This window comes from Rissa tridactyla, chromosome 4 (genome assembly GCF_028500815.1).
Source record: "Rissa tridactyla isolate bRisTri1 chromosome 4, bRisTri1.patW.cur.20221130, whole genome shotgun sequence".
NCBI lineage: Eukaryota > Metazoa > Chordata > Aves > Charadriiformes > Laridae > Rissa > Rissa tridactyla.
The window spans coordinates 39874652-39899446 of NC_071469.1; the positions used below are offsets into that span (position 1 = coordinate 39874652).

General features: G+C 38.3%; 1 protein-coding gene across 8 annotated transcripts in view; it reads left to right on the plus strand.

Annotated features, from left to right (window-relative positions):
- The window catches only part of GPHN (gephyrin), a 299636-nt gene that overhangs the window by 167541 nt on the left and 107300 nt on the right, over positions 1 to 24795 (plus strand). For all 8 annotated transcript variants that reach the window (XM_054200605.1, XM_054200607.1, XM_054200606.1 and 5 more), the window contains exons 5-6: positions 17226 to 17320; positions 22636 to 22702. In XM_054200605.1, coding sequence (XP_054056580.1) covers positions 17226 to 17320; positions 22636 to 22702 — 162 coding nt within the window. The remainder of the gene's footprint in view (positions 1 to 17225; positions 17321 to 22635; positions 22703 to 24795) is intronic.

Consider the following 24795-nt stretch of genomic DNA (forward strand, 5'->3'; position numbering starts at 1 on the left):
TTCCAAATTCTAATTCAGTAGTGCACAGCAGAATTAATGATTCCTTTTTGTGTCTAAGGTTCTTTACAGTTTGCAGGAGAGGGAAGAGTTGGATTCTTGTTGCATATTATTGCCTTATCAAAGTGAGATGTAGGTTTTCAGTGTTACCAATAAGAAGTTAATGTGCAGGCAGATAAGTACACATACAATGTGGACTTCTAAGAGGACAGAAACAGTGAAGTTTCATTCCTGGTTCATTGACTTTTAGTTACTAGGAAGATACTGAATAAAAAGGCTCATGACTGAAATGACAGATGAATTAAATTACTGAACTTTATTACTGCTGGGATTTTCTCAGTTCTTACATTCTAGAGTTCATTACGTGTTTCTGAAATAGAGCAGAAGCTAAGATTTCTGAAACATGTTTAATTTGTTTAAAAAAACAACCATGTTAAAAAACAGAGTACTTAAAGAGAAGAGACTCGAGGTAAAAAAAGGTGTTGTTAAGTTTTGTACTTTTGCAACTCTTGCCATAGAAGAGGGTTACCCCGCAAGACTCGTAAGACTAATTCTTCTCATTAGAGTGTGGGTGTATCTAAGCCAGATTCAAACACCGGCCTACACTAGTGATGAGTAACAGTTAATGACTTCTTCAGTTTATCTCACAAATGGCCGGCAGTGGCTAATGGGTACTCCTGTTCATCTTCACAAGCTATTTTACAATGGATATGGGAATGAGCTCACAAGATCATCCCCTTTCCCCTCTTATACGCCTTGTGCTAGAGGTAAGTGTGGTTTCGGGGAATAAGGGTGGGATGTCATGAGATGAAAATGATGTGGGCTTCTTAAATTTTTTGCGAAACTCAGTAAAGGCATGTATCTGGGGATGGGCAAAGATTCAGCTGAGTTCTTATTTTTTGCCCAAAGAGGTTACCCAGTCCTAAATTGACATGCTTTCCTTGAACTGGGAGTCAGAAATCCCTTTTCTCTTCTGTTTTTCTGCTGCAGAAATTCCCAACATTCCCATTATGTGGGCTCCAGAGAGGGGTAAGCAACATCTTCAATCCCACCCAATCATTTCTGAACTAATTCTTTGCTAGTATTTTTTTGCTTTTTTAATCATCATCAGAAACAGTTTTTAGACACATTTTTCCCATTTGTTTGATTTTCTTGTGGATTCTCATATTTTTGTTTTATAGGAAGGTCCCATGGCCTCCCCAAGTGCTAGGGTCAGACTCATCTGCTGTTTCCATTTGTGTGCTATTCTCCTGTGGATTTTCATGGTTCACTCTGATCTAATGATATTACCAGAGGGTGAGCATCTAGATTCTTGCAACTGTTTCACTCATGGTATCCTAAGTTATTGAAAAGCACTGCCACCCTGCTGCCCTGTCAATCGGTTGGCAGGCTTATGTTTTGTACTTGCTGACAGTCGCGTCTGATTATTCATGGGCTTTGGTCTTTTGCTGCCTTGCCTGTCTGGGGACTGCCTGGCATTTGCAACTCTCTTTTATTCTCTCTACCTGCTGGCTGTGTGGCATTGTCCTCCTGAAATCTTGGCCCTTTGCCTGACTGTCTGGCATTACCTCTCGACCAGCTAATTGCTTGACGCTGACTACCTACTGCCCTGTCCATCTGTTGAATGGCATGTGTCGCCTCCTTATTGTCCTTTTGATCTGATTGCACATGGGCATTGGCCTTCCGCTGCCCTGTCTCCTGCTCCGAGTGCCCGGCATCACCTTCCTGCTGAGTGCATCTGCTGACTTTGCGGAATCGCTCTTCTGCTGCTTGGCACACCTGCTGTTTGGTACTGCTTTATCGACTTGCTGAATGTCTGGCATTTTCCTCCTGCCTTTCCAGCTGCTTCTTGATTATAGTGTCCCCTTGCTGCTCTTTGAGTCTGCTTACTCACTGATACTTGCTCTTTTGCTGTCCTGTCCACTTGCTTTTATCCCTGGCATTTCTATCATATTGTCCTGCCCACCTGCCTAGATTTTATTTCAGAATATGCACCAGTCTGAAAAAATTAAGAGAAATTGTAAGGAATGGGGAAAAAATATTGTCTGGCTCCTTCATGATCTGATTCAGTTCAACATACCAGCCAAAAACTGATCTCAGTACCAGCTTTTTCGTAGAACTGCTCAAAACCCTTTCCCTCCTTACAAAAAAAAAAAAAAAAAGAAAAGCTGTTGAATCGTATTTAGTCTTTGCTTCCATCGCTTCATTTGATAGGTGTATTACTGTTTGGTAATATTGCATTTAGTATTAAATTCAGTTGTAATTAAGTACTAAAACACATCACTATTACCTATGGTAATTCTCAGAATCCATGGAAGGTAGGTAATAACAGGGGAAAAAACCAATCTGTTGCTGAGGCTCAGAAAGATTAAGGTTTGGATTTAGAGCTATGTTCAGTAAATACAGTGGATCAAAGGAGGTAAATAAGAAATTTTACAGGTCTCTTAATTTAAAACACAAGGTTGCAGCAAATCTAAGCCATTGGATCAGTACAGTATTAGCAAACTGCAGTGTGTCCTAGTTGCTGCTTCCTACTCTTTCTGTACTGGGAGAATGGTCAATTGCCAGTTTACAGAAACCTTTTGTCACTCTCTCACAGATTAAGAACAAGGACTTGCCTACATCTGTAAGGTTCATAGTAAGGGAATAAATCATTGTCACAGCTTAGAGTAAGAAGCAGGATTTCCTGCCTCTTTCCTTTTATTCAGCTCACTTGACCTCTCTTTTCCTAGTTCTGCCACAGTTTCTAGCTTATTATGAGTATTTGTGGTTTTAATTACGCTTTTGAATCCAGTACCAACTAGGAGCTGGACAGAATATTCTGTCATAATGAACCCTGTCATAATTTCATAGTAAATTCTTCCTACACTTAAAATAATTGTATGTAATATTCTTTTAACCCCTCCAGATATAATATTACTACTTTTACTATCTTCAGAGAGACCCTAAATATGCAAAATGATGTCTAACCGTACAGGCAGGGCAGCATCCCATGCATCAGTAGGCTCTTTCACCGGTGTGACACCAGCTGTGGAATCAGAGAGGGACGCTGTGGGAGAGCACCTTGCTCCCATGCTCCCAACACCAGCTTGTCCCTGTGGAGGATAGCTCCCCTCTACGGCAGGCAATCTCCGAGTAAGCCAGTAGCAGCCTTATCCCAGTCTTCGCATTAACCTCTAGAAATCCAGTAAACTTGTGTTCCGCTCCAAGAAATGAGAGACATAAATGTCTGTCTTTAATCCCTTATGGTCTCCCAGGCTCTCCTGTCCTCTCTCTTCTCAGCCTTTACAACTCTCCCTTGCTCCTCTAGGCATTGTTGGTTTTTTTTCTTTTTTTTTTTTTTTCACAACTTTGCAAACTCTTAAAGACAGTAGGCTGGCAGTCTCTCACTTCCCACCAGCTTCACGCTGTTGAGGGGTCTGGTGACAAGAACAGATTTTGGCGGCAATTCTTTCTCCAAGCTTTAACTCCCAGTGTTACTTTTCTGCTTCCCTAAACTGTTGTTTGAGAAGTGACATCAGATGCTGGAAGGGCGGAGGAATATTCACTCTAGCACTGCAGGGCTGCAGGATGCTGCTAGAGCTCACTTATATCAAGAACCATAAGTCTTTTTCCCATGTATCATTTTAGTTATTTTAATACAGTTTTTTGAAAATTAATTTTACCTCAGACAAATGGCTAGTTTTCAAATAATATGCAGGTTATATAAACTTTTAACAAAATGCGGAAAAGCATCTGAAACTGAAGGAAAATAAACATAATGGTTTTTTTGAACATATGAAGTTTTCTTGGTTGAAAATTATACCTACCAGAAAATTGATGCAGTGCTGTCTCAGGTGGCTTCACTGAAAATATCCAGGTAAATCAGTTTTCCATCTGCAGTGATCAAGTTATGGTAAAAATATTTTAATCAGTTAAATCTGTTTTAAGTTGAAAGAATATATTCTAGTTTTTGTCCTATAAATGAGTCAAAATTTGGTTAAAGAAACAATGAAAAATTTGCACAGAAAGCCCTGGGAATAACATCTTATCTGTCAAATCCTGGAAAAATGAACTACAGTATTATTTTGTCTTTTTTTTTTTAATGGGTGTTTTTGTTTGGTTTCGGTTTTGTTTCTGTTAAGGTATTCTTTAGTTTATCCTGCCCACTTTTCAACAAAACATTAGCTTCTGGAACAGTCATGAAGAGTTACAAGTCTTTCCAGTTTATAGAGTTTCCCTTTCCAGGATAATTAAATTTCCTGTTATCAGCCTAATTGTATCTCACTTTTTTTTCCTCTTGTCAGACTCTCTTCCTTCCTTGTTATCTCTAATAAAAAATTGTGTTACATTTCTGATAGTCATTTCCTGATTTACTGTCTCTAAATCCTACAAATTATTTGTCGGGAGAGTGTTTTCCATATATCCTCTTCTCACTTCAGTATTTAAATGCCATTAAAATTTTTACAGTTTGCTTTCTTTATTCTTCTCTGTTTTCTAAAGGTGTAGTTTCTGATGATAGTCAGCATGGTAGCATCTAAGCAGCTAATTTCTTCAGTTGTTTCTGAAAAGAAAACAAATTTCTAACTAATATAGGTCTTTTACTTTCAAAAAGACAGACAGATATATAATCATTGTGTTACCCTTGCGATTTCCAGAAGGTGTTCCACTGCCCTGATCCACTTAATCGCTGCTTTCAGTTTCAGTTGAAGTTTTCCATTCTTTTAAGAATGATTTGTCTGACAGTGACTCATATCAACTTGGAATTCAGATTATATTCTGTCTATATCTTGCTTCTAGATTTAGTTTGAAAAAAATTATTTCTTTAATTTTAGACAAGAATGCCTCAGATGATAAGTATTATGCTAGAGAACATATATGCCTTTTGGTTCATGCATTCTCATCAGTGATGAAGGCTTTTGCTGTCACAACTCGTGTAACCATTTGCTGAATGTATATTGATACTGAGTAAGTTTCGGCGGCTCTCTGCTGTTACCTCTTTACTTAGTGGGTAAATAGGTTTTGTTAGAAAAATGAGGAGGTAGATGCACAAAGCAGGTGTAAGAAGCAAGATGATACTGGTTTTACATGATTACTTCTGAGCATCACAATTTGTAACCCATGATTTTTTCTTTTATTCTGTTGAATATATTTGGTAAGATTTAATCACTCCATTCTCTGCGTTCCCTTTTCTTAAAATGTCGTTTAGAGTACAGGCTAGGAAAAGGTGTTTACATGTTTATAATACAGTTTTAACTGATTCCTCGTTAAAATAACAACCATGGCTTAAAGTTAGTGAATTTCCTTAGTAAATTAAACTCACATATTCACTGTTTATACATGGAAGGAGACCCAGCCATACATCCTTCAATGACTGTTGTAGAATTGTTCCCCCCAGTACGTTTTTCTGTTGTTTTGCCCAGACAGGTTTTAGATTTTTAATTCACTTCACTTGGGAGTTTTATGGTTCAGAAATTTTATCTAAGACTGCACCTAAACTTTTGTTTGATTAGTCCTTTACTGCCCTCGTAGTAGATCATAGCAACACTAAATAATCTTTTCCACCCTTCCTGTTTGCTTTCATGAAATATTTATACACCTTAATTAGACCTACATTAGGACATTATGTAGCTTGACATTATGAAATAAGCTTTATTTTGTGTAGCGTTGCAACCGTGTACATCACTCAAGTGGCTGATTTTGCAGATTTCAAAGCTGAACGAAACCTACACATTCCACCTTTTTTTTTTTTTTTTTTTTTGCCTGAATTTTTGGGCTACAGCTCACTTTTCAAGAGGGAAAAATGATGGGGTTGTTGCCACTTCTTTCTTGTGAGCAGGCCAGTTCTTTCTTTCAAACTAAAAAGTGCTTACGTATGCAGTGTATACAGAATTAATCCATGAACAGCAAGGCCTAAAACGATGGTCTCTTTCAAACTCTTCTACAATTCATGCAAGTTTTACTGGTTTATACTTTTCAATATTGGTGGTTCCTGGGATGAGAAGAACAGAGAAAAGGCACAAAGTTCTTTTAGATGCCTTTGTCTCCTAGGGAGATTTTTTTTTTTGTCTCCTAGGGATTTTGTTTCCTGCAGCATCTTAATGAGAAGCTGCTATTAACTCATCATCACTCTTTGCAGGCAAGAAAGAGCCTGTAAGAGTAGAGTTTTCTTTTGGCTTTTTTAAGCATAACGAAGATGGATTTACTAACGTACCTGGAACTTGTGGGTTTTTCCCAATTAATAGCTTGTCATATTGTTAAGACAGCTTAATATTTTCCCCAGAAATATTTGTGTCTTTGTTTCTTTTCTTTGTTAGCTTTTTTAAAATGAGGAATTTTTTTATTTAACTCATCTAATCAGACACATAGTATTGGGCAGCTAACCTTTGGTGCATATGATTTCTATGTTATTCTGAATTACTGTCTTTCATTATCTATATACCTTATATAGAAATAGTGCTGTCTGATTTTTTACTTAAATTAATCTGCTAAGAGCTATGATGTTTGTAGCTGCCGTTCTCTGAATCACTACCATTGCTGTGGTAGCGGGCTGCTTAGCATTTACTGCAAGAGTCCAAGCCTATGAACATTTCACAGAGGAAGAGCTAGCGTGTTCCCTGGGCCTATCTAAGAATATCCTTTGCCATACCAGTTGTTAAAAGCTACCGCTTTTCTCAGTGATCCACTTACACACTGGTAGTATAAAATTCAGTCTGTTGAAAAAGTTTGGACATGGAGTGAATTTTATTAAAAAGCAAAAAGATTTTTCTGCACAACATAGTCTGCTGCTTCAAGCACAGCAGAAGTGTATGTGAGGGGAGGTGCTTATATACCTATGTTGCTGTGTCTGTATTAATGAAAAGGTGCCTCACGGTTTCAAAGTTAAGAGTTGGGCAGTTAGGAAGTAAACCTACAGAATGTGTCTATACAATGCAGAGTTCCATTAATGTGAAAGCATTACTCTGTCACAGCTGAGGAGTCTCAATAAATGGTTGAACTGGTTGTAGCTAACGCATGAAAGATACTGTAATGTCTTCTAAAACTGGAAGAAACTGGTGTTTTTCATACAGAAATGTGCATAGAAAAGACCTTAGGAACAGTGAAATAAAGGGAAAATATACTGGATTTTGTTATATTGTTAAATATTATTATTAATTATTGTAAACCATTAATTAAATAGTAAAATCAAATTCCAGAGGAAAAGGTAAACTTGATATATTTGATATTCCTCATTCAATGTAGATTAGTCATTCTGCTGTCTTCTATTCCAGTGCTCTGCTGCAGCAGTCTCAACAAAGTACTTTCCATCTTCTCTTTGGGAAACATTTACATCCAATTGTTTCCAAGAGAATCTTGGAGGAAAAAAAAAGTGATTTGTGCCAGGAGTTAAATAATCCTGTATAGGAAATTGTTTGACAGAAGGCACAGTAGGTCACTTCGGCTTTCAAAATCTGTTCAGTTGTTCAGTTCCAATGAGTACATCATTCACGTGTACCTAAATCGACAACTGTTCAGACTCTTAACACATGAATTGCATCACTGTATCTCACTGAAGAATCTTTTCCCTGAGTTTTTGGGTTACGTCAGAAGTACTTTAAAGCTGTTGTTATTAGACATGCTTTATCATTTACTGGGGTAGTAAAGATACAGTGTAAGGGAATCATAAGAGAAAGTAAAGTACTTTTTGTAATTCTTGAATTGCCGTAGTATATTCTTGAAAAATTATCAGTCCATAGTGTCCATTCTTTGTAGTGTATTTTAGGAATGATTTTTCTTTTAGTCTCCAACATTGAGTATTTGAGATCTGAAATTGTTTGGAGGTGCTACTTTACCTGTGTCAGGAACTGACTGGACTTTCAGAAGTACAAATATTTCATATGCAATATTTGTTCTTGGCAGCAGGTAGCAAATGCTAGGAAACAACAGACAACATTCTCAAAAGAAAAAAGTTCCACATCTCAATCTCAGTAGCAAATGTGTTGGAGCTAAAGCATTGCAAAATTATTTATTTAAAGAAGTGAAATTACAAGTAAAAACTTTTGATTCTTTCACTGCCCAAGAGATCGGGCAAGTTCTTAAGAGAAATCAGCCTCATTCTTTGTGTACTGATGAGTATTTCTAAAGAATAGGGTCTATTCTCTTCCTGTAATACCAATATCACAACTAAGCAAAAGTGACAGGTTTGTTTCTCTTATGTAGTTCTAGACTTCATTGCTTAATATACTTTTGTTTTTCCACTCCTCTGTATAAAGAATCTAATTTTGGCACTAGTTTTGTATGCAATGAAGTGAACTGTACCCCGATTCCCCTTTGGTGTAGATATGTAGTCTAGAAGATAGTACACATAACCAGAAGCACTATACAGGGTATTTTTTTATGAGACTGTGCTCCCTAGTTATTATAGAATCATAGAATGTTTAGAGTTGGAAAGAATCTTAAAGATCATCTAGTTCCAACCCCCCTGCCATGGACAGGGACACCTCCCACTAGATCAGGTTCCTTAAAGCTCCATCCAGCCTGGCCTTCAACACTTGCAGGGATGGGGCATCCACGACTTCTCTAGGCAACCTGTTCCAGTGTCTCACCACCCTCACAGTAAAGAATTTCTTCCTGATATCTAATGTAAATCTCCCCTCTTTCAATTTAAAACCATTACTCCTCGTCCTATCACTACACTACCAGATCAAGTGTCCCTCCACATCTTTCCTGTAGGCCCCCTTCAGGTACTTTAGGTACTTGGCCCTCCTCTGGACTCGCTCCATGTTGGGGGCTCCAGAGCTGGACACAGTACTCCAGGTGGGGTCTCATGAAAGCCGGGTAGAATCACCTCCCTTGACCTGCTGGCCACGCTTCTTTTGATGCAGCCCAGGATACAGCTGGCTTTCGGGGCTGCAAGCGTGCATTCCCAGGTCATGCTAAGCTTCTTATCCACCAACACCCCCAAGTCCTTCTCCTCAGGGCTGCTCTCAAACCATTCTCCTCCCAGCCTGTATTTGTGCTTGGGATAGCCATGACCCAAGTGCAGGACCTTGCACTTGGCCTGGTTGAACTTCATGAGGTTCTCACAGGCCCACCTCTCAAGCCTGTCCAGGTGCCTCTGGATGGCATCCCCTTCCCTCCAGCGCGTCAACCGTGCCACATAGCTTGTTGTTGTCAGCAAATTTGCTGAGGATGCATTCGATCCCACTGTCTGTGTCACTGACAAAGATGTTAAACAGCACTGGTCCCAGTACTGACCCCTGAAGAACGCCACTTGCCACTGCTTGCCACATCGAGCCATTGACCGCGACTCTTTGAGTATGGCCATCCAGCCAATTTTTTATCCACCAAGTGGTCCATCCGTCAAAACCATGTGTCTCCAATTTGGACTGTTAGTTAAAGCTCATTACATTGTCAGTTGCATTAATGGTAGGATTCTTAATGATACTCGTATTGAGATATTGTAGATACTCTTTATTGATACTCATTTCTCTCATTTCTGCTGTACGATTCTGTGATTTGCAGGGAACAAAATTTTTTACTTCTCAGGTTTTGTTCCACTTCTTCAATTTTTGAAGAATATTGCAAAGGTTGTGATGGATTGCGTAGATTCTTACATTTCATATTAAATACAAAGCAGTTTGAAGTAACTGAGGGAAAACTTAAAAGAATAATAATGAATAATAGATAAAATTTTAGCAGTGTTTTTGTAATAGCAGAACGGTGTCACTATCTTTACCAGCAAGTCTTCAGCTCTACTACTTCTATTGTACAGCAAGGGATTCGTTCCTACGTGGAGTTGAAGTGGTAAGCACAGCAGTTGGCACCTGAAAAAGGGGGCTGAAAAAGGAAGTAGGCGCCTGACCCTTCTTTCCAAGCAAGTGCAGTGGCTTGTTTCCAGCTGTTGTTTTAACAAGCTCATCCTCCTCACCTCTCTCCCTGTGCAAATAGTCTGTCTTTTGACATTGGCTTTGCACGCAGCATTATACAGCTGTAGCATGCTGCATCTGGTGGGCGGCACACGTCTTCATAGAACCTAAATGATTTTTCTTGTAGTGCAGAAAGGCATTTAGTGTTTTCTTAGTTTGGTAACTGTTTCTAAATATTTTGTTCTCTTGGTTTTATGACAACGTATGGGGATGGGCAGCACCATAAAATTAAGATCTGTTTGTCTGGCATAAATGTTTTATACACATTTACTATCTTAAAACTTTGTTTAGCAATCAGGGTTAAAAAAATATTAACACTTAATACATATTAGAGGTGATATTTAGAAGGTGCACATGGTTTGGTTGCCGAGGTGCACCAATTTCTTTAGCATTTCTATTATACAAATGGGGCAGGCATGTCACGGATCTATGAAGTTTATGTAAATCAAATGCAACCAGGTTTAGTTCAAAACTTAGATACAAACCTACTGAGGTGCAGGAACAAGTTACAAATTCCACAGTGTTGCTTTCTCTAGTATATTCATTTAAATTTTCAGCTTCTTTATTGTGTACAAAAATGCGAAGCATCTTCCCCAAAATGTTTTGCAAGCTGTAAATAAGAATGAAACTGAGTGTTATAAAGTAAATCTTTTGATTAGTTTGATTTCAGTGGAAGAAAACAAAGTCGTTTAAGGAAAGTTACAATAAATACTAAAATCTTTATTAACTAATATACACTTAGCTAATTCTTTGTTTACAAAAATAACTATAATTGGAGTCAAACTGTTAAAAATTAAATATATTCATGGCTTGGTCATGCATAACTCATTGAGTATTGTCAGAGGTACATCTACCAGCCAGTTGCTTTTTCTGATCATATACACAGTGGAGTTTACTGATAGAATCATTTGCTGATATTGGTTTATAAACAAGGAGGACATTGAATTAGTTCCTGGCCTCTGAATCTCATGCCATAGGCATTAGGTTACAATAAATGGTACAATGGATCCCAGTGAAGAAAATGAGATGATTTGGAGGGAGCAAGTTGCAGGCACAAGGAATCATGGATATGAGGAGAAACAGAGAAAACAGAGTCTGTATTCAATCTAATCTAACAGCAGTTATTGCTGTGACACTTTTGTTCCTCAGCCAGATAAATTCTGTTGGGTCATTCTGGGATGTTTGGGATCTTGGTGGCAGTAGAGTCACTGCAAATATGCTGAGAGTGCAAGCAAACTTCAAATCAGCATCCTTGTGCTGCAGAATTATTGGCAGTGGAAATGTGTTATTGGTGCATGCAGATACATCAGTTTGTAGAGTTCATTTTTAGTTGGCTGCATTAATCAAGGTTTCATCTGCCTTTGGCTGTTTGCAGATTTGAGTTGGGAGAAGAGGAGGAAAAACGCCATGTTATTAGGTCAGTTATTGGAGAAATACATACCAGGCTCACCATTGATAAGAGGGAAAGGTGATAGAGTAAGCCACCCTAGAATGTTAGACATGTTTTGTTTTATTTTATGTAAAATAATTCTATAAAAGTCTGGGAGAGTTCTCAGTATGTGTCTATGTGTGTCTGACACACATAGCAGTATTTAACATCTAAAAGACCTAACAGGAACGTCAAAATGGAGACTCGCCAGACTCAGGATGAGTTTCCTACTGTACAATAAAATTGACAGAAGCCTGGGTGGTCACTTCATAAGGAAGAACAAACACACACATCAGGGGCAGCACTTGCCTGATGTCTACCTAGCCACCACCAGTCCATCCTCTGAGCCCAAGCATAGCAATTGGTGCTTAGTTTAGCCTTACATCAGTTATTCTCCACTACTCTGGGCCTATGTAACAGTTGATGGGTTTTTACAGGCCCACATCATTATCTCTCATGGATAGCTTGTTGTTGTGGAAACAATGACTGTCAGGCTATTACTTTTAAGGTGCATGTGGCCAGGTTCATTGGTGCGGGTGTGAATGTGTCAAAAGCTCTAGAATGACAGCAAACACCTACTTCTGGGATTCCACCCTGTCCAGAAGCCCTCTGGATGCAGGCCATTCTTGACTCACATGGATCTGTAACAATTAATTTGACATTGAGAATTCAATGATAATCATAGTCGCATACATGTGAAAGGACAGCTATTGCATGGTGTATCTCTGACTGCAGCACCCCAATGATGTCTTAGGGCCACTATAGTGTTAGAAAGTTATTAACTTTGATGACAAGTTGTAAGACTTTTACAAACCTGATAGACTTTGGTTGCTTTGCAGCAGCAGGAAATGTGATCAGTTTTATCCTTTTGTCAAATTAACTGAGCAATTAGCCAAAGAAATTTGATTTTGGAGGACATCAGAGAGCACGGTTCCTGTCAAGCCTTCCATCCATAAAAAAGACAGAGAATATCATAACACAGGTTACCAGGGGCAGAGAATAAGAAAAATTCAAGGAAAGTTAACATGATGGTGAGAATGAGTGACTCAAAGCTGATCCTTATCCAAAAACTATTCAGTATATTGAAAGAAACCAGCTGCTGCAACCTGTATTTCTTATTGTACTAAGAGAAGAAATAGTTAAGTGATTTTTAGGCGAGAAGCTCTGATCCATGTAAGCTCTATTTTCTTCCCTGCAAAATAAGAGTAGGGAAGTAGAGAATAAGCTGAAATAGCTGACTTGTGAATAGAAATTACAAGCGCACATGTTCTCTCCAGCAGAGGTATACTGAATAACCTTGAAGAAAGCATCTCATATCCAAGCTGAGAGACGCAATTTTTGTTCCTAAAGTATACACTTCTTACACAACTGGTTGACAGACGTGACTGACATTTTTATTGCATATTTGACTGACCTGTCTCTGTAGTTCTTTGTCTGGTCTTCTTAGGTTCGGCTGTGGTCTGTGAGCTCTGTTGCAGAGGGTATATAGGTATTTAGTTGGTGAGGGCCTTCCAAGATTTCTGCTTTCAATGGAAAGCTCAAATAGGTAATAAAATGTTATCCATGATAATTCTATAGTCTGTTAAATATAAATTATCTGCAAATGTGTCCATTAATTTACATAAATAGCTTTATGATGCACTATACAGAGTCATAGATTTTAACGTTTTCAACAGAAATAGTATTTTCAACAGAGGCGGTCTCAGTCACCTTAATTTAATTGAATTTATTATGACTTCTCAGTCTCATATTTGCATTTTAGTTGACGAGATAAAACTATATTACCACCCCAAAAACGCTGAAGAGTATATGAAATGTCTCGGATTGTTGCTTACTATCAAGAGGTCAAACTTTGCTATGTTTAAGACCTGAAAGACAAAGATAAGGAGTTTCTGAACAATTCAAGAGTAGTCCTAGGTCTTTTAATTAAATTGGGCTGCAGTGGATATATCTTTCAGAAGCTGTCTGGGAGGGCTTCCACAGGTTAGGAATTGAACTGACTTAACTTATTTGGAGGCAAAGAAAGGCAGTGAAGCAGCAGAGAACTCTGTGAAACCAATTGGCAGCGAGCCATCTGTTAAGCAACCACAACTACGTCAAAGATATCTAAAAATATATCACTTGATTTGGGAACATAATGCCCTAACTGCAATAAAAAGGCACTTTGAAAACAATCAAGAATGTGTTTTAAAATAAATTGTGTTTGTTCGTATAGCAATGAAATATAAGAACTGCTCTCATAGACAATGTTAGTAAGTCCTGAATAGTTCCATGAAATAATTATTTGCTAGTTTATACTTCTCCTCTTTGGAGTAGAAACTGCTGTTTTATTTCAGTCCCATTGTCTCTTTCCCTGGTCCCTCCACAGCCTGACACTTCTATCGTGTCCTGTCTTCTTTTTTGCTTCTCTTGAGTTTCTCCCTCATGCATTGTCCATCCAAGCCACCTTGTGCAGTCTTATTTCCATTCCACTCGTTTCATTCACTTGCCCTCGCTCTACTCATCCCTGTCCTTCAGACAATCCTGCTGCTTGGACTTCCTCTCAGCAATTCTTCCTTTCTACCTGTGCTTCCTTCTTCCCACATTCCTTTCTCCCATCTAAACTACAAACCTCTCCTTTCTCTGCAACCTCCAAACTGGTCTTTCTGCATTTCTGTCTCTCTCCTGAACTCTTGCTTTTACCTTCAAATGCTTCCACTGCTGTGGAACCCCTGTCTTCCACCTCCATCTCGTATGTATCTGTCTTCTTTGCACTACCACCTTATGCAGGAGAAAGTGGGGACACTTCCTTGCTGTCATTTTAGTATTTTATGCAAATTTATATAGTCATCAGCATCTGGCTTGAGAAATCAGTGTATGGCTTCAGTCCTGATGAAGGCATCAGTGTGATAGCTCTGAATGAAATCTCCTTATCATTTTGTCCTGCTCCTGCCCACATAGTAGTGTCGCCATCACCATTGTAAGAGAGCCAGGGGCAACGCCCTTGATTTGTGATTCATTTTGGGCCAACACTATGGCCCCCTATAGCGGGCAAAAGCTGGCTGATGGTGAGAATATCAAGAAAAAAATAACCATGAAACAGTTTAACAATCTTAATTCAGCCTTGCTAAAGTACTGGTAGAAGGTGAAGGTGCCGAATCACTAATTCTTTAATAGTTTGCATGTGGGTAGAAGTTGGTACCAGGCAGTTAAGTCCTGAGCTGGACACAGATGAAAATCTAGTTTTGCCATCTCTCTTCCACTCTTCCTTCAAATCTGAAAGAGGTATTAGAAAACCTGGCCACATTCACTTTGGTACATTGTTAGGTGAAACAAAGAGTTGTTACAGATAAAACAAAGTATCTTCAAGTGACTGCAGCACTGCTATATACATTCATTTATGTGTAGCTAATTAACAGTGTGCTTCCCAGTGCGATGGTGATTTCAGTTCCTGTACACTGCACATTTTAAGTGGTGTTATTTGAGGACATCCCAAGAGTGGACTTTCCAGTGGCTGATTTCAAGAGCAGATGTCACTGTAAAAGTTGTTTACTTAGCAGCAGCCTTTTTTGGTTGCATCCATCCAGTAAGGCTGCAAATATGAAACCAGGAAACATTCCCCTGTTTGTAGAAAGTCTGCCTGCAGTAATAAATACAAGCATATATATTTTGAAGCAAGTATTTTTAGAAACTTCTGTTGAGGGCTGTACTGCTGTTTGGACTTTCTGCCCTTTCAGATTTTATTGCTTAGTCTATACATTTTTAATAATCACATTGCCTGCTAGCAGTGACATTTTGTGAAGGTCATTTTTCTTGTGAAGTTGGAGAATGGACTTGAATTTCATTGAAGGACTCCCCGAGCTGCAGGATCATTGTTTATGGAACTCTTTTGCATCTTGTACTACCTTTGAAGCCTCTTTAGAATTTTAACTGATGATATCTTCAAAGTGTCACTGTGCTCAAGGGCAAAAAAGAAATCTCAAAATGCACTTTATATTAAAACCAGTTTTGAATAGCTTTGAAGCATGGTATTAGCTGAAATAAAATGCATTGATACAGACTTAGTAGGTATGCACACACAGAGAATTGCATGTTTCACCAACTTTTTCATTGTCAGCAAAGTGTTCCTTCACCATTGCAATGCCTTTTTCTTCTATACTATAAAAATCATTAGGTCTATGGATAGTCTTAAGAATTTTTAATGTGATTTGATAGTTTGGTACCTCAGCAGGTATCTTTAGGCAGTCTCTCTCAGTGGAGAGGTTTTAGTTTTGTCTACATCATTCCTAGCGTGCTTCTTCTCATTTCCCTTGTGTTGAAATACAGACACTGGGTTGTATTTAGATGTCTTTTCTGTTTCTGAGCAGGGAATAGCAGATACTAAAACCAACATGCTATGCTTGATATAAAAGAGACTGTGGTGTCAGCTACTGAATTAAAATTGCTTGGTTTTGTATAAACCAAAGTTCTTGCTTCCCACAACTGACCACATACCAAGTTTGCTTGTTAATAAAAGATCTGAAGGTTTACTTGATAGCTGTGTCTGACGTCTTCTGATGCTAACTTATTCCTTTAAAACATGTTTAAAGTTAGTGGCAAAATTTGAGAATATTGCCACTTGAATATCTGTACTGTTCAGGGATATTTCTTTTCTGTTTTATTTATTGCTTCCTTTAAGTGTTTTAGCTAGTAGAGGACTCCTGGATCCTTCTCATAGGGATGCCATTGGGTTAATTCTATTGTTTTCCTTCTCTATGACTTTGTTATTCTATTTGTAAACTAGGATCTTACAAAAGTACAAGGATGTGATTTATAATTTAATCTTTCCCACAAAATAATCTGTCTGGTTTTCTTCCATTTTGTTCTTTTGCTATATCAAACTGCCAAGAAAATTTAGCTTATTCAGAGTGTCTTATATTTAAGATGTGCTTTTCTATTTCTATTTTGGTAGCCGTACCATCAAAGCGTTGTAGTTTGGCTGGATGTTTTACAATGAATTTCAGTTTTATAAGCATTGCTAACATTTTAGTTGTGCCAAATAACTTAAAATCTTGTTTCAGAACATGAAACAAGATGATCCACTGAACAGCAACTACTGTGAGGGAAATGAAGGAAGGGTAGGACTGTAACCTGCCTTTGAGGTGCTATGTCCTAACTAAAGTTAGAGGTTGGGAGAGTGGATGGACTGTGTGTTTGAGAAAATTTGTGTTAGGAAGTAAGGACGGAAGGTTGTGCATGTCCCAGAAAAATAATTTTCCATCTGATTCCCTGCGTAGAGAAAGGACTAAACAGACAAGAATTTTCAGACTCTGCTTCCAGGCTTCTCGATGCCCACTGCATATGGACTGCTTGTGAATGATAGCCACCAGTCTATTTGGAAACGCAGTGCTGCTGATATGATCAAAAGGGAAGGCCTCAGCCTCTGGCCATTATCATTACCATTTTACTATTTTCCTGCCTGGGCTTCCCTTTGCAAGTTTTTTTTTTTTCTTCTGTGCAGACTGATTCACCCTTCTCATGCCTGGGAGAATATCAATGGGAAAATGCATGAGACTGATGAGGAAAAGAAGGCGGTTTACACTTGGTCTTTTCTTTGCTTATTCCCAAACATTCTTTCCTTTCTGTTTGAGAGACTTGTGATTAATTATGTAGTGTTGGCTAACATTTCCTATATATAGGATCCAGACTTTTAACATTTTCTATAGGAGTCTTTACAGTACAGCTAACAATGCTTCTTCCCAACTCCTTGTCTTTCCCTATTTTACACAACAAAGAGAAAATTCTTTAACATATTTCAGTGTTGAGAATTTAGCAAGGACGTCTCTTGGCAGAAACAAAAAAAGGAGATATTCTTACCCAGATTTTAGCTGGTTTCATATTTTTCCTGTCCTTGTACTTCTTCACTCACTTTGCTATTTAATCTTTAATTGCAGGCCACTAAAGAAGTAATAGAGCGAGAAGCCCCAGGGATGGCCCTGGCAATGCTGATGGGATCACTTAATGTTACTCCTCTGGGCATGCTCTCTAGGTAAGACTGTTTCCTTCAAAATATGAGGTGGACTATTTCCTTATAAATAAACATTGTCATGAAATGACTGTAAACAAATAACTGAAAATTGCCATTGTTATCAAGACTAGAAGTCTTAACTTCAGAGAAGTGGCCAAATTCCAGGAATGGTAATTGCATTCTCTCATTTAATTCCCTTTGTTGTCTCCATTAGACACTGTATCCTCCTTTATTTTCTGTGCCCATTTATTGGTAATATTGATGCATGCTGTTAAACAGCTGTCTTTTCATCCTAGAGCTGTGGCATTTCGGTGGTGAGCGAAGAATTCTTCTATATGTTGTTCATCAAGTGCTAAAAATGCTTTGTTTAGCAAAAAAAACCACCCTTGATGAATAAATGTATTATTTTGATACTGCTTTTATTCCAGTATCAGCAAAAGCTCTCTGAGTAAGTTAAATGGTATTTTATCCCATGCTTTCAGATGCAGTACTTTAACTCCTCGAGTTTGATATTTCCTACTAAGCAATTAGTAACTGTTTCTCTGCCTGTTGGTGGTTTGTTGTTTTGTTTTTTTTTTATAGTTACCTCTCTTGGTATCCTGTATTTCTTTCTGTAGTTGATTTTTCTTTTATTCCTTCAACTGATCTCATTTTACCTAAGATAGACTTAGTAATATCAATACCTTTCATAAGTTAGTTTGTGCTTGCACGTTATTTCAAGGTAAATAAGAAACAATGGCTCTTATTGGTTTTTGATTTCTCGTATAATGAGGATAAAACAAGAAAATAATTATATAAGAAATAAAGAAGGAACTTTCAAATCTGCAACTTTGTATTCAAATACTTGCATTTTTAAAGGACATTTAGATGACAGGTTTAGTGATTCGACAAAGTATTTTAAAACTTTTCATATTGTGTATCACATATCTGAAAGGGCAACATTAACAAGTTAACACCTTCAGATTCTGTCCAAATTAGCAAGTATGTTTTTATCTGATATAATTTTTTATATGATAGTTTTGTGTTTATCTGAAGGGAAAGGATAACAGAATGCCACCATAATGAGAGAAGAGATTAATTCAGCTGTTCTGTTTCTGTTGAAGAAAAGGATAGCCATTTACATGACACTACCAAGTTTGATTTAGGATGTGGTACAGTCAGGATGGCTGAAAGGATGTTGTAATGACAGTGGAACCAAAATACTGGATTGCAACCTGGCTCCGTTGTATGTATAGCAAGAAAATGTCCCTTAAACTACATCCATTTTCAGTAGTAAATGATGACAATGGTGGGAGATAACATTACAAAGATTCTGCATACAATCAAATTAGGCCTTTAAAAATTCAGGACTTTACTTCAGGCCTAAAAGTTATCAGCATGCAAAAGTCCATTATTTTTATAACACTGTTCAGATCATAAAGTTAAGTACACAAAAATTACAGAATTACAACATTATGGTTTCTTGTGCAACCTCAGTTCTGCATGAATGTGCGTGTGTGTGTTACGATTGCATTTTTTTGTAGAATTCCTCTGCAGATGCTTAAGATGGAGGAAGGAAATTTACTTTTCTTTGGTTTGGTTGTCCTATGTGTAATCCTATATCAGTTTTGGTGCTCTTTATTCAGAGTATTTCCTAATGCAGACTCACTTCCTCTGGGATTTTTCTTACATCACTTGTTAATCCAAGACACAAATTGTTGATATATTTTCACGGAAAATTATGTAAATTGAGGTAGTGTTGTAATTCCCCCTTACAATGGGAACTAAGGCACACATTAAGAGAGGTCAAAAACATACATTAATTTTAGAGACACTGTTTGAGAAATGTATATCCTAATTTTTCAAAGTATTTAACATTAAATGTCGCTTGTCCTAAGCTTACGTCTCATTGACTTAATTTTGAAATAAAGTTCTGATTGATAATTTAGCATGTAATTTCTTTGACTTTTAAAAAAAAACAAAAGCAGAAGTTCTCTTATGCAACATTAAGCTGGCACTTCAATAAATCACCTGCAGGCTTGGAAATGGTAGGTCAATCACGCTGAATTTTATCACATAAACTTCCAAAAATTTTTACAAGTTGTAGGCTGTCTTCCTTAGTATGGGCCAGCATTAAGAAATAGTGAGTTATTTTGTAGACCGGATTCACAGATACTGTCAATGAGGGGCAGTGAGACTCATAGTTTGGATTCAGTCCCAAGATCCAGCAGGAAATATCTTAGAGCATCATAGACCTTTTAATGTATTTCCTGAAAGTGTTTTCTTTTCTTTTCTGTGACCTTCCAAAACTGTCCTTATCCCACAATTACTTCTTCCCTTCACCTTCCTTACCTGTTAGCAACCCGTGCTGTGCCAGTTCATACTGAGACTCTTTGAAGCACTCTCTGTCTCCTTGCTCATCTATTCTGCTTTTACCAGTGTAATTTCTTCCTAGGGAGATCATGGGGTTTTTCACAGAAATCATGTTCCCTGTTCCTACTTTTGCAGCAGACCTGTATTTCTTCCCTCCCACATCCATCTTTTTCCTTCTCCCACGTCCTGGTTTTTTTTCCTCTCCCTTGCTTCTATTTGTACTCTTCTTTCTCAGTTGTTTGTTTTTTCTTGAAATTTCTGTCCACTGCATCACAAGGCTGCAGATAACATGAGATCCACAGCATCTCCCTCAACTGTTCTACATTTGGAGGAATATCATTAATTTATGTCTCAGATTGCCCAGAATGCACGCACATTTTGTGTGCTTTTATGTTGTGAGCACACACAATAATTTTTGCAAGCCAAGCAGTTCTTAGGTACTTTTACTTACTTTTGCGGGCTCTCTTGAGAAATTTTTGGCAGCTCCATTTCTGTCTTGAGACACAAGATGTGATTATTGGCAGCTGAAACTTGTAGCTTTCAGGAGAATGGCTGATGGTTTAGTCCTTTTTTATTATTGGTTGGTTGTACTGGTCATTTAACTTATAAAATTCAAAATTATTTAAAGCAGAATAAAAGAACCAGGGAGAAGATTATTAAAGGAGCTATCTGCCAAATACAATTCCACCTCATTTTAATTCCTCTGTGGATAATTCCTCTCTCTTTTATTTTGAATCTGTCGTAAACTGTATGCCACGTATGGGATTTGCTGGATTGAGTTTATAGTCTGTAAATTTGACTACTACAACAAGAGTAAATGAGCTCATTTCTTTAACTCAGGCTCTTCATCTTTGTGTTGCAGTACAGCATTCCTCAGCTACCTGGAATTCTTTCTTAACTGAGGGTATATAGTGTGCAAGAAGTGAATATGGGAAAACAGAGGGTAGGAGTCAGACAATATTCAAGCTGCTGATTGAAAAGACTTCTCTTCGGGCTGGCTTGACTGTGATGTCAGAAGTTCATTTTGTGTCACAAAAATGGTCTCTGTGCTATCGAATTGTAAGCATTATGACAGCTATCACTAGAATAATTGCTACCCTGCTAGAAAATGCCATGCTGCCAATAAATGACATTCATCACTGAAAATTATTTCTATAAGAAGAAATCCAGGGAAGCTGGCAACCCCACAAAACGTGTCCTTTGGATCAAAATTTTTGGTAATTCCCTCTCAAGAAATTATTTTCTTTTCTATTCTGTCTTCATTTATAGCTCATGTTTTTATTTGATAATGAGATTGTTACACAATTCCTTTCAACTGTAGCCTCTCTATCTTTGTGGTTTGGTTTCGTCCTTTTACTTTTTTCTTATCCCTGTATCCCAACCCTGGGGTTTCACCACTGATTTCATAAACAGTACAGAAAAGCAGGAGACACTCTTTACAACCTCAAAACAAAATCCAGTAATCTATTGCTGGATCAATGGGCCAAGGCCAACTGTATGAGGTTTAATAAGGCCAAGTGCCAGGTCCTGCATTTCGGTCACAACAACCCCAAGCAGCGCTACAGGCTTGGGGCAGAGTGGCTGGAAAGCTGCCCGGCAGAAAAGGACCTGGGGGTGCTGGTGGACGGCCAGCTTAACATGAGCCAGCAGTGTGCCCAGGTGGCCAAGAACGCCAACAGCATCCTGGCCTGTACCAGGAATAGCGTGGCCAGCAGGAGTAGGGAAGTGATCGTGCCTCTGTACTCGGCACTGGTGAGGCCTCACCGCGAGTCCTGTGTCCAGTTCTGGGCCCCTCTGTACAAGAGGGACGTTGAAGTGCTGGAACGTGTCCGGAGGAGAGCTACCAGGCTGGTGAGGGGTCTGGAGACCAGGTCATATGAGGAGAGGCTGAGGGAGCTGGGCATGTTTAGCTTGGAGAAGAGGAGGCTGAGGGGAGACCTCATTGCCCTCTACAACTACCTGAAAGGAGGTTGTAGAGAGGTGGGCGTTGGCCTCTTGTCCCAGGTGAATAATGACAGGACCAGAGGAAATGGTCTGAAGTTGTGGCAGGGGAGGTTTAGATTAGATATTAGGAAGAATTACTTTACTGGAAGAGTGGTCAGGCACTGGAACAGCCTGCCCACGAGGTGGTTGAGTCTCCATCCCTAGAGGTATTTAAGAAACGTGTAGATTTGGCACTTCAGGGCATGCTCTAGTGGCAGAGATTGTAGGTTGTTTGGTCGGACTCGATGATCTTAAGGGTCCTTTCCAACCATGAAGATTCTGTGTAATATTTTTTTCTTTAAAAATATTTATCTAAAAGGAGGAAGAGGCAAACAACAGAAAGCATTCAACGCTTAGGTGTCTAAGTTCAGCCCTTCATCAAGACCAAAGGAATTCCCTAAAGACAAAAAAAAAAAAAATATAAAATCTTTTATCTTTGATAGTTGGTTTTGTCTTTTTTTTGAGGGGGAAGGAAAAACTATTGGGAAGAATTAGATATGGATTGCTTAAGTGGAATTTTCACTTGAGAATTGCTTCCTTCTGTGCTTTTCTTAAGTTGCATCTTTAAAAAAAAAAAAAAGAAGACATCTTTGAATTAATGCAACCAGCATGACTTATTATTTTTACCTGGCAAGGGAAATAGTGTTTGACACCATCAGTTACATTACATAGGAACCATGTGTATGAGCAAATAGGGACTATATGGATGCAAGTAAACAGTAGAATGAAGGGACCTACACAGATCTAAAAAAGATGGAAATCTAGCCAGTGTTTATACTATCTATTAAATGTTAGACTCTGTCAGCCTTGTTCGATGCTTTTTCAGCTCAGCTTCTTCTGAGCTGTTTTATGAGAACATGATCAGCAAATATTTTTAGATGTTGGAAGTTGAGTTTACAAATTCTGATAAATCATAGAATTTGCCTTAAGTGCTGTGTTCTTGTTTCTACACTGGATAAAGTTGCATGCAAGAATTTCACTCTGGGTTTCTTTCTTTTCAGACCTGTGTGTGGAATCAGAGGGAAAACTCTCATAATTAATCTGCCAGGTAGCAAGAAAGGGTCACAGGTAAGAAGTGTTCTTACTGATCTGCTACTGAGGACCCATGATGAGTACCTCCCATTGTTCTGAATGGCAGAAAGTACCCACTACAACAAATTTTGCAAAAATGAATTGAAATGCATGTTCATATAACTGAACGCACCATCCCTCTCAGTCAGGGACAATACAATTCCGATCTGATTGAAGGCACTGTGTGACCAGGACAGCATTACATGTAATGCAAGAGCGCGCTTACTGTAGTAGGCAGTGCTAATGAAGAGTCTAATGGTCTCTTACATTTCCTCCTCCTTCTTCTCTAGTCAGACTGTACCTGATCCCTGTGTTGCCTACAGCTTCCAAGAAAGCATTATTTTTCACACAAAAGTAATAGGAAGGCCTAGTGTGTGGTAGAATTTGATAGAGTCTGAAGAATAACCCCAATTTTGGTCAGCAAGAGGGAAAAAAGGAACATAATTTTTTTAGAGTTTGAGGATATTTATATCTTTTGGATATGAGTATCAGACATTGCAGCCTTTAGACAGTTTATTTTCTTCCTGCATTTTACTCAGTTTGGACAGGGAAGTTAGGCTTTATGTTTTTATTCATGCTTACTTTCTGACTGTAGAGCTGAGAGAAACACAATTAAATGGAGGAATTTTGTGTGTGTGTGTGTGTTAGTAAGGCTGGATCTTTCCAGTGCTCGCTCTTTCTGTCCAGTTGGCTGATAGATCCAGAAAAGCAGTCTTCTCCGCACAAGTATTGCTAAGCTGAATAGTGGGCTGTGCAACCCAATACAAAACTGCTAAGGTAGATCCCCCATCTATCACGAGAACGTGTTTCTCCAGAGATCAGACTATGTCAGTGGCCTTGTTAAAAACTGTCTTTACCTGTGGCCTCTAACAAATGCATACCTGGTAGTTTATCAACGTCTTCTGAACCAGTAGTACCCAGTCACAAAGGAGACACTACTGATGTGTTCGGCAGCACAGCCCTGAAGTCACTGTTGATTGAAGGACTTATGTCTGGAGAGAAATAAAAAATGTTAATGAGGGCTGTCACCTGGAAGTTGAACAGGAAACATTTTGAATACCATTATCTTAAGCAGCCATCACAGGTTTTCAGATGCATTGTCTACATGTTTCAGTTCAAGGACTCAGTAAGCCCTTCCATGATTCTGCCATTCCTTAGAGCCTTTTTAGGAAAGCTAATGAGACTCTGTAATCGAAAAGAAATTTAAAAGCCTTCAAAACATGCAACAAGCATTGGAGAGGATGGTGAGGCAGGAGTATACCTACTTGAAAGCCTTCCACTTATGAGTGGGAAGTCATATGTATGTACGTCTATTTAACACAGCAGTGAGCACCACATCTTAGAGAACTGGTGCACCAGTAAGAAGATTTTTTCAGAAGTCTGTACTTCTTTTGTTGAATTATGAAAGAGAAGAAATAGCCTACAATGTGTTTTGTTGTGCTCAGTAGCACTCCTACCATGCTAGGTACAGAAAAAATTGTAATTTCCGGCCCTAAGGCACTCAGACTGAAGATAGTTAAATTGTAGAAAGAAGATGAGGAAAAGAAATGAAAAAATGTTAATAAGTATTTTAAAAATAGTTCAATATAAAGTAAGTAATAAAAAAGGTAATTCTGCTGGAAAAACAAAATGTCATATGATTTCATTGTACAAGATACAAGCAAGCTTTTTATAAACTGATGATGTATTTATTCCTGTCATGGTGATACTCTGTTCTGTCACAATATATTTTAATATGAAACATCTTTAAAGTATCATATTTCAGTAAAGATTTTTAAGATGAATAGTAGAGAAAATTGATCCATAATAGACTGTATCTCAAGAACCCAATAGGATGGGTCATTACCAGGAATTTCTCTTATGCCTCTCTTCTGTGACTTGCTGTTTTCCTTTCCGTTGTATTAATACAATTAATACAATCTAGTATACATATTTCATTAATACAATACCAAAATATTAATAGAAAATGGCAGCAGCATAAATGCTCCATCTCAAAGATGGACACAATGACGAACGCGTGTTCGCCTGAGAACATGGGTGTGGCATGTACCACTGAATCAAGATTGATAGAATACTTCCATTTTTGTGTT